Genomic DNA, 10,776 nt, shown 5'->3' with positions numbered 1-10,776 from the left:
CCCAAACTCCCAGTCTATCCCTCCCTGCCCCCACCCCCAGCCTTCCCCGTGGGCATGGGATTTAAAAGGAAGAGAGCAATCAAGAAGACAGCCAGGTTGGCCTGAGCAATGGGAAGAATGACAGTGCCATTGATGCCGTTGAGACAGGGAAGGCAGCAAAAGGAGCAGGTTATATGTTGGGAGAGAGAACAGGTGCTCAGTTTCAGCCGTGTCTGAAATGCCCATCAGACATCCAAATGGAGATGCTGAGGTGGAAGATGGACATACTTGCCTTGAGGTCAAGGGAGAGGTCCAGCCTAGAACTACAGATTTGGGGAATCATCAATGTATAGATGGTATTCAAATCCTTGAGGCAGGAAGAGAGCAGGAACCCTTGCTGCTTTGCTCACTATTGTAACACCAGCACAGTTTCTATCATCTAGTGGGTATCAAGTTTCTACTGAATGAATAAATAGAATGCATATGGCCTCAGGTAGGAGGGAGAAGCAAAATCTTTAATAGACCAGCTTGCATTAGGGAAGGAATTTAAAGTCTCTTATTTGAAAAGCCCGACCTGTTTTCCAAGTTCAGTGCAGTCATTTAGATGCTGATTCTGATGATATAAATCTTTTTTTGTTGTTCTTTGAGATGCTGCTGCTTCTGACTTCAAATTAGTATATGGCTTCCATGTTTGTGGAAAACATGGCTTATGCAAAAATCCTTTGGTGTAATCATCCAGTCTTCTAGCAATTCTTGTAAAGCAATCAAAGAAGTGGTTTGGGAAGCAAAATCTCTGTCCTAAGTCCTATATAACTGAGTTTACTTGCCCAGTCACAAAGCAGGAGCAGTTAGTGCTGGTCTCTATTGAGACTCAGAGATATTGTGTAATTAAATGAGGGAATAGATGCTTTTGGCTGATGGAACACAAGATGCCTTTAAATAAATGTTACAGGCTTCCCTGGTGACGCGGTAGTTAAGAATCTGCCTGCCAATGCAGGGGACACGGGTTCGAGTCCTGGTCCGGGAAGATCCCACATGCCACAGAGCAACTAAGCCCGTGTGCCACAGCTACTGAGCCTGCGCTCTAGAGCCGGCAAGCCACAACTACTGAGCCCGTGTGCCACAACTACTGAAGCCTACGCACCTAGAGCCCGGGCTCCACAACAAGAGAGGACACGGCAATGAGAAGCCAGCGCACCGCACCTCTCACTGCAACTAGAGAAAGCCCGCGCGCAGCAATGAAGACCCAACGCAACCAAAAATAAATAAATTAAATAAATAAAAAATTATAAATAAATAAAGTTACTATGATTATTATTATGCTTCTAAAGTTAAAGATATCATTTTACCATGATTACAATTTACAAACTGTCTACTCCTCCTGCCTCCTGATCTATATTACCTGTGGAGCATGGACTGGACTTTTAAAGAGTCAGCCCTAAAGGAACCTATGCATTAGGCAGAGTGGCCCCCAATCATTTTAACTATGTGATTCGGTGTGTGAAAACCCCGCCCATCTTCACTGGACCCACACAGGAGGAAGGCTGCCTGGTGGTGGTGATGTTGCTGTGGGGAGGGGCATAAAGAACTGAGTTCAGATTTGAATGTGTAGGGCCCAAGCACTGTCAGCCAGTGCAGCAGCAGTGCTGGAGGAAAGCTTCCCTTCCTAAGACTTTCAGGGAGCCAAGAAAGACACGCTGGAGTCCACCATGGACAGGTAAAGCAGTTGGCTCGTGGGTGGTTGTGTTGTCCTTCCCCTCAGAGCAAATCTGAGTAATAAGATGGGTAGACTCTCCCCTTCTCCCCTGTCACTGTCTGACTCACAAAACCTGCTTGGTCAAGATGCACATTTATTTTTCTAATTCTGCCTCATCTTCTGTTCAGATCTTAACATGCTTTCCACCCAACTGTCTCTTTCTCTCTTTTTCCCATAGTCAAAAGAGCTTTTATGCACTATGTATTGACTTGTCCTTGCAGTTAGAACTAGTTTATGGTAGTAATATGAACCAAGCAAATGTTAAGAGAGTGAAATCATGAAAAGCTCATAGCAATATTATACTAACAGTAGTGGTAACTGTAATAATTCTGTAAACATTCAACTATGAAACCCCTTGAAGAAAAGCTTTACTAGGGAGACTTTACTGAATAATTACACAGTCAAGAAATTATTTTTTAAATGCCAATATTCAAAATTAATTGCTTGCAGGTCACTATGACTGTGTCTGCTATTATAAAGGAGATAAATCAGTCAAGCAACTTATTTAATATTAAAGGCCCAATTGTTAGGCAGTCAAATGGCATTTATTATTTACCTAGTCTTTCCATTTCTTCAGACATGACTTAACTTACTTCTCTAGTGTGTATTTTGTAAGATTTTCACAATGTCTTCACATGAAGTTTATGACAATTATGTTATTGTCATAGAACTTAATCTATTCCTATTTTTGATTATTGCAAATGTATGAAAATGTACACCTAATCCATACTTTATCTCAATTTAATTCTTTTACAAAGAGTTTAAACTACAGACCTAAGAATCTTAATGGTAGATTCAATGTTCTTCAGAAAATTGAGGGCAAAAATGTCAAATGTCAGCTCAGTTTACAGTGAGATTTTGAAAACTAATCTGAGGTAAAAGAGAGAGGAAAAAGTCTCAGTGGAGATACTTGTAAATAATGAAATGCAAAGCAATGGTCAAATCAGAGCTGAAATTCAGAGAAAGTCAGAGAAGGCAAAGGAGATGAAATTCAACAGGAGAAAAAGGGAAATACATGATTTTCATTAAGGAAAATACTATCTGCAGAGCACAGTAATAATGGCACACGGCAGGAGAGGGTGACCTTGTCACGATTATTTTTAACCCATTTGTCTCTGGTTTGCATTGCTGGGGATGCAGCCAGTGTTCTGCCTCAGGGAACACAGCTGTCCTGCGCAGCTGTCAACCTGCAGGCCTTACAGACTGTCTCTGCTGAGTCCTCCGTACACTTAAGAGAAACCAGAGGAGCACAGGGTGCTGGAAATAGGCCCCCAGCTATAGTTAAAGAAAGTGATGGATCAAGATAGTTAATTAACAAGGCCAGAGTCATGCAATTCACTTCACTGTGACTGGTATCTTCTGATGGAAACAGAGCTATTGTATTTTCATGTGGGGTAGGAGATAGAAGGCTAACTGAATCCCTTACTCTATGTCCTGTCCTTTCTTATACTCCCAGGACACTTTTTTTTACTCCTCATGGTAACAGGGCTCCCACACCACCTGCAGTGCATCATATAGTCCCCCTTCCTCCACTTCTCATCCACACACCCCAGGAAGACAGGTTAAATGTAAAAGGAATTTACTGGTATAGATTATGAATATGAATTATGAATGAATAAGATATGAAGAGATTATGCTTAATCTATTTAAAACTGGGCCCCAAAGAAAGAATTTTTTTTCTTCCACTCCAGTATTTATTAAGCATGTATTATGTATTCGGTTTATGTTCTATGCTGAGGCTGATTGTGTTAATTATTTAACAATCGTAATAGTAACAGAGGTAGTGCTGCGGTGGTCACCGTGTAAATTATTATCACTTTAAAATAAAGCCAATTATCATTAGATCTTTGTTAGCATCCATTTCGGATTCCTGTCAAATGTGCATTTTTAATTCTAAAAATCTGATTGACTAATTTTTAAATGGTTTCCCATACGTAATGTATATACTGGTGATTTAGATGTATCACCATCTCTGCCTCAGGGTTTAAAGTGGATTCCAGGGACTTCCCTGGCAGCCCAGTGGTTAAGATATTGTGCTTCCATTGCAGGGAGGACAGGTTCGATCTCTGGTGGGGGAACTAAGATCCCACATGCCCTGCAGCATGGCCAAAAAAAAAAAATGTGGATTCCAATAACCTTCATGTGTGTGAGGAAGACATTCAAATTGCAACAGCTTTAAAAATCTCCAGCCCTTGCTTATCTACTTAATAAGTGTGACATTTGAGAACTTGACTTCAGGGTCTATCTCATGTATTTCATTATTAAAATATCAATAATCAACGTATGTCCATACAAAGACTAGTACATCAATGTAGAAGCTTTATTCACAATAGCCCCAAAATGGAAACAATCCAAACGTCCATCAACAGGTGAATGAATAAACGAAATGTGCTGTATCTAAGCCATGGAATATTGCTTTGCCGTAAAAAAGAACAAACTATACTGATACATGCAACACCAGGAATGAATGTCACAGTCATAACATGCTTAGTGAAAGAAGTCAGACACAAAGGAGGAAATAATGTGTGCTTTATATGAAATTCTAGAAAATAATTTATAGTTGCAGAAAGCAGTTTAGTGCTTGCCTGTGAGGGTGGGGAAGAATTGACTGAAAAGTTGGGTGAGGAAACTTGTGGGGGAGGGGTGCCCTGAAAATGTTCTGTATCCTGATTGTGGTAGCAGTTTTGGGTGTTTACATCTGCCAATATTCATAGAATTGTACATTTTAAATGGGCGAAGTATGTAAATTATACCTCAATGTAAAAAAAAAAAAAAATTGAAAAAAGTTTCAATTCTCTTGCCAGCAAACCGTATTCAAATTAATGACTAGGTCATTACTTTGACAAGTCCTCTGCACTTCTGCTCAGTGCCACTAGGCGGCAACATTATCTCCACAGATTAGATAAGTACATTTCTGGAAAAGTCCAAGGACAAAAACCAGGGACACTCACTCCTGATGCTTTGGTATCAGCCACACTGTATAGCTTGTGGTGTGTTCACAACCAGAAAGAAACTTCTGTTAGCAGAGAGTATTTCCACAAATTCAACTCAGTTTAGTGCTTATGATATGCAAGACACTGTGTTGGGAAACAAAGAGCAATCCGCCCCTCCCCTAACCCGCCCCACCCACACACCCCCCGTGTGTGAAGAACACTGCAAAATATTTAGGTTATATTGCAAATTTACACAGGAAATCAGCCTAATCTAAATCCTGTAAATACATGCCTATAAAAAAGACTAGAACGAAAAACGTAAGTATATTAACAGTAATTATCATTAGATAGTATGTCTAATTATCACTAGATACACTGGTTAAGCATTTAAAAAAGTTTAACTTTCTACGTTTTAGCAGTATGCAAGTTGACATACTTTTAAAAAGCATGACTCAGAAAGTGACACTTCCTGACTCAAAACACAGAAATTCTAATTGAGGCGACAGACATAGCAACCAACTGATAACAAAGGTTGAAACGCTTCGATAAGGATGAGCGGAGAACAGTAGGAAACTACGGAAGGGCTTTTTGTTGCTGTTAATGTTTGATTTTGCCTAGAAATTTCAGCATAGTGGCAGTGAGAATGGTCTTAAACTGTGGATAAGGCTTTGAAGGATGGGTAGGTTTTGCCCAGTGGAAAAAAAGGCAGGGAAGCTTGCAGTCAGGTGGCTGGAAAGAAAAGACTAGTGCCAGGGGTCCTGCTGCAGGCATGGCGGGGAGGCTGAAGTGATGCAGGAAAGAGAAAATACTAGGAAACGAGGCTAGAAATGTAGATTGATGTCCAAATGTAAAAGCTTTACTGTAGGGCTTTCCTGGTGGCGCAGTGGTTGGGGGTCCGCCTGCCGATGCAGAGGACACGGGTTTGTGCCCCGGTCTGGGAGGATCCCACATGCCGCGGAGCGGCTGGGCCCGTGAGCCATGGCCGCTGAGCCTGAGCGTCCGGAGCCTGTGCTGCGCAACGGGAGAGGCCACAACAGTGAGAGGCCCGCGTACCGCAAAAAAAAAAAATAAAAAAAGCTTTATTGTATTAAAGAGTTTGGGGTTTATTCTACCAGTGGAAGTTAGGGGCTTTTCGGTATCAGAATGACTGGCCCACACCTGGGCTTTTGTGAGATTTCTCAGGCACCTCGTGGAAAATGTTATTTTGAAGGGACTGCGGGCAGAGAGACCAGTTAAGAGGTCAGGACAATAGATAAAGGGAAAGATTAGAGCTTGGGCTGAAGCAGAGAACAGAGGAAGTAGAGCAGGAACAAATCCAGAAATAGTTGAAAGTTTGACTCCATAAATATAGATGATTAATAAATTAATTCAATATGAGGAGTGAAGGAGAATCAAAAATGATTCCAAGCCTTTAGCCTGGTTACTTGGGATGGAAAGTCAGTAGGAGAGGAGAGGCAGCTCAGGAAAGGGCAATCTGGGAATGTGCGTTAACCCCGTGACTTAGAGGTCCATGTTGGACATTTAGGTAGAGAGTGGAGGGGAAACCTGAAAAGATCAGTATGGGACTGGGGAACAGGTCTGTGATTCCAAGTTATCAGCATCTAGAAGGCAGCCATGGGAGGGGCCTGTCCTGTGAGCACGTATGGCTTTGGGTTTCTTGCTGTCTCAACGGGTCTTAAATATAAGCATGATAAGGGGGTTGTAATGGATTCCAAGCTCAGTAAGTCTCAGGCATCCAACCAAGGAAAGCAAGAGCATCTCCTTTGGTTTGGCCCAAGTATTACAGATTTTTTTTAAAAAGCTGAAGGAAAGCCAGGAGTGACCAGAGGATCAGCGGTGCGCCTGCACTTCCTCCCTCCTCTCACCCACAGCCTCCTGATGAAGCAGAGGAAGTTTCTTTACCACTTCAAAAACGTGCGCTGGGCTAAGGGCCGCCATGAAACCTACTTATGCTACGTGGTGAAGCGGCGGGATAGCGCCACCTCCTTCTCCCTGGACTTTGGGCACCTTCGAAACAAGGTATCAATTAATACCTGCTTCCCAGGCAGGGCATTTTTAGAGCCACCTGCTGATGGTACCACTTTCAGCCTGTTTCATTTGTCTCCACTAGATTCCTCAAATCTCATTTTTACATGTCCCTGCAATCACAATAGAAATACCCCAAAGGGTGTCATTTAATGTCCTCCCCAATCACACTGAGCACATCAAGGCCACACCTTGCTTCAATGCCAAGAATAACTGCCCCCAAACTTTCCCCAGCAACCAAATTGCCTTTGAGATTAAAGAAGATATCCAAAGAAAGAGGCTTTTGATTTGGGGGAATATATACAGCTCATTCAAGCTGAATTTTAAATGTGGAAAAACAAACTGTGGCTTTAAAATTTTTTTAAATTAAGGAAGAAAAATTTAGGAAAAATGAATGACTCCATTCTGTCTTCCAAATGAGTCCTATACCTTCCTGCTCACCTAGATCGGAGGCCAGTAAGTACATACGTAATAGTGAGCCTCAGAAAACTCAGGGAAGCCCTTCGTTAAAACTTGAAGATCAGACAATTACATTTCCAAGAGACTTCTTCACCAAAACCCAGATGGGTTCACATGCTCTTCTGCCAATGAATATTTCCTCTCATAAAATGCAGTGACATCTAGTCTTGGTGGAATCCCAGGAAACAATCCATGGGTGGAATGACACTGGCTAGTTTCTAGGGCTAGTTTTACTCTCCAATTTTTTGGCCTCCATTTGTATTGTGTAAATTTTCTCACTGCAATTGTTTTACATTCTAACCTCTTTCCTATTTGGTAATAAGACACATTCTAAACATAGAAAGCTTTTGTGTTAACAACCCTTTCCTTCCCTCTCATTTAATCCTCACAACAAAACTTCATTCCGCTGATGAGGAACCAGGAGATCCAAGAGCTGGGTGACTTGTTTAAGTCACAAGAGTGGCGATGCCAGGAAATGGAACCTGGGCCTTCAGATTCTGAGACTAATGACTTCTCTGCAGTATTAAGGGGACGTGCTGGGAATTCCCTGGCGGTCCAGTGGTTAGGACTCTGCGCTTCCACTGCAGGGGGCACAGGTTCGATCCCTGGTCGGGGAACTAGGTCCCACATGCCACACCGCAACTGAATTCACATGCAGCTACCGATCCAGAATGCCACAAGTAAAGATCCCGTGCACCACAACTAAGACCCGGCACAGCCAAATAAATTTTTTTTTAAAGAGTGCATGCCTTAATTTTAAAAGCTTATTGCTAAAAACTGTTATCATCTAAGCCTTCAGCGAATCATAGTGGTAACAAAGATCACTGACCACAGATCACCATAACAAATATAATAATGAAAAATTTGAAATTTGCAAGAATTACCAAAACGTGACACAGAAACACAAAGTGAGCAAATGCTGTTGGAAAAAATGATGCTGATAGACATACTCAAGACCGGGTTGCCACAAACCTTCAAAACGCTAAATATCTGCAAAGTCCAATACAGCCAAGCACAATAATATAGGTATGCCTGTATTTAATTGCTCTTAGCCCCAGTGGCGCCTATTACCTCTCTCAAAACAACACTCAGGGACTTTCCCTGGTGGCACAGTGGTTAAGAATCCGCCTGCTAATGCAGGGAACATGGGTTCGATCCCTGGTCCAGGAAGATCCCACATGCCGTGGAGCAACTAAGCCCATGTGCCCCAACTACTGAGCCTGCACTCTAGGGCCCACGAGCCACAACTACTGAGGCTGCGTGCCACAACTACTGAGGCTGTGTGCCACAACTACTGAAGCCTGCACACCTAGAGCCTGTGCTCTGCAACAAGAGAAGCCAACGTAATGAGAAGCCCGCGCACTGCAACGAAGGCCCAACACAGCCAAAAATAATAAATAAATTAATTAATTGATTAATTTAAAAAAACAACACTCACCTGTCAGTCTCATAATCTCTCTCTTAACCCTAGATTTTCTGACCTCCACTTAGTGGTCCAGTGTATTTCCACCACGTTCCATCAACAGCCCTTCCAAGCCGTTTTCCTTCCCCTCCAAGGAAGGAAAAGGAGCTTCACAAACAAAAGTTAAATCTCAGATAGTGTGGTGCTCCTTCATCCACCCAACTCATTCCATCCTCCCCGTTCCACAGAGAAGCTGTACGCTTTTCCCTTCCTAGGGCCGAAAGTGCAAAGTGTTTGGGCTCACCACTCACACTGTGTCCTTTCCGGCAGTTGCTTAACCTTCCTGTAACCTAGGACAAAACTGCAGACACGGGCTTCCCTGGTGGCGCAGTGGTTGAGAGTCCGCCTGCCGATGCAAGGGACACAGGTTCGTGCCCCGGTCCGGGAAGATCCCACATGCCGCGGAGCGGCTGGGCCCCTGAGCCATGGCCACTGAGCCTGCGCGTCCGGAGCCTGTGCTCCGCAACGGGAGAGGCCACAACAGTGAGTGGCCCGCGTACTACAAAAAAAAACACCCCAAAAAAGATCACCCTGGGAGCGACACGAATTACTGACTGTAAAGTTACCGGCAGAGCAGTCAAGGTCAGTAACCCTCCACTGAATCCTCTGCTCTCTCCCCAGGCGGGATGCCACGTGGAGTTGCTCTTCCTCCGCTACATCTCCGACTGGGACCTGGACCCCGGGCGGTGCTACCGTGTCACCTGGTTCACGTCTTGGAGCCCCTGCTACGACTGTGCGCGGCACGTGGCCGACTTCCTGAGAGGGTACCCCAATCTGAGTCTGAGGATCTTCACAGCACGCCTCTACTTCTGCGACAAGGACCGCAAGGCGGAGCCCGAGGGGCTGCGGCGGCTGCACCGCGCTGGGGTCCAAATCGCCATCATGACCTTCAAAGGTGCGCAGGGACCTTTCTGCCCGGCTCAGCAAAGCACGGTTTGCAATTCAGATTGGGAAGAGCGGGGACGGGGCGGGGGGGGGGGGGGGGGACCCAGGGGGGCAGAATTCTGGGAGTTCTGGTTCGCCTTTGGAGCCAAAAGTTATCAACTAGAATTAGAAGAAAAGAACCAATGGCTTGGGACTTCCCTGGTGGCACAGTGGTTAAGACTCACGCGCCCAATGCAGGGGACCCAGGTTCGATCCCTGGTCAGGGAACTAGATCCCCCACGCATGCTGCCAGTAAGAGTCCACATGCAGCAACTAAGGAGCCTGTGAGCCACAACTAAGGAGCACACCTGCTGCAACTAAGAACCAGCAAGACCAAACAAATAAATAAAATATTAAAAAAAAAAAAAGAACCAATGGCTTGGACCCAAGGCTTTGGGCGGAGACAGGGTTTTCTTTCTTTCCTCATGATTTGAGATCTGAGCTATCCCCTTCGCCCTCCTTTTTTTTTTTACAGATTATTTTTATTGCTGGAATACTTTTGTGGAAAATCATGAAAAAACTTTCAAAGCCTGGGAGGGGCTGCATGAAAATTCGGTTCGTCTGTCCAGGCAGCTTCGACGCATCCTTTTGGTAAGTTAAGGGCCTTCTTTGCTTCTCATTTTCTTTCTCTCTCCAAAGTCATCTATCCCTAGAGCTAGTTATACTTCCTTTTCTTATATTTCCCACATTGTCGTGTGTGTGTGTGTGTGTGTGTGTATTTATCATTCTCTCCTTATTTTTCCTCTGATGAAAACTTTACAGAGCACAGGCTGTAGGCTTCTGTAGTTATGGCGCTCGGGCTTAGTTACTCCGTGGCATGTGGGATCTTCCCAGACCAGGGCTCGAGCCCATGTGCCCTGCATCGGCAGGGGGATTCTTAACCACTGAGCCACCAGGGAAGCCCCTCTTCCCTTACTTTCTTCAAAAATATTTACAAAGTCATCCACTCTCTCTTTTTCTCCACAGCCCCTATATGAGGTTGATGACTTACGAGATGCATTTCGTACTTTGGGACTTTGATACCAACATTCAAGAATGTCACATATAAAGAAATACCTCTGAAGATAGTGGGTAAAAGAACTATCCTTCAAGAATTCTGTTTTTCTTCAACTCTCACTTTCTCTGAGTTTAGAAAAAAGTATTCATAGATGTTTCTAAAATGTCTTGAAAATAGAAGGAACCCAGACCCACCAGGGTTAATGCCGCAAGTGGTGCAGTTTTTAAATGCAGCATCGTCC

At 43.9% G+C, this 10,776-nt stretch overlaps 1 protein-coding gene across 1 annotated transcript; it reads left to right on the top strand.

The window, feature by feature from the left end:
• Positions 1 to 1,688: 1,688 nt before the first annotated feature.
• AICDA (activation induced cytidine deaminase) lies at positions 1,689 to 10,558 on the top strand. Its single transcript, XM_060113437.1, has 5 exons — positions 1,689 to 1,696; positions 6,540 to 6,687; positions 9,236 to 9,509; positions 10,014 to 10,129; positions 10,505 to 10,558. The coding sequence occupies exons 1-5, from the start codon at positions 1,689 to 1,691 to the stop codon at positions 10,556 to 10,558; spliced, it is 600 nt and encodes a 199-aa protein (XP_059969420.1).
• Positions 10,559 to 10,776: the final 218 nt, after the last annotated feature.

The sequence above is a fragment of the Mesoplodon densirostris genome, chromosome 11, assembly GCF_025265405.1.
Source record: "Mesoplodon densirostris isolate mMesDen1 chromosome 11, mMesDen1 primary haplotype, whole genome shotgun sequence".
Taxonomy (NCBI): domain Eukaryota; kingdom Metazoa; phylum Chordata; class Mammalia; order Artiodactyla; family Ziphiidae; genus Mesoplodon; species Mesoplodon densirostris.
Note: the sequence above shows the minus strand (reverse complement) of the source record. Positions and strands in the feature narration are given on the sequence as shown.

Coding starts and splice junctions, on each gene's coding strand:
- AICDA (XM_060113437.1), top strand. Junction 6,688..9,235: donor TTGGGCACCTTCGAAACAAG/GTATCAATTAAT, acceptor CTCTCTCCCCAG/GCGGGATGCCACGTGGAGTT. Junction 10,130..10,504: donor AGCTTCGACGCATCCTTTTG/GTAAGTTAAGGG, acceptor TTTTCTCCACAG/CCCCTATATGAGGTTGATGA.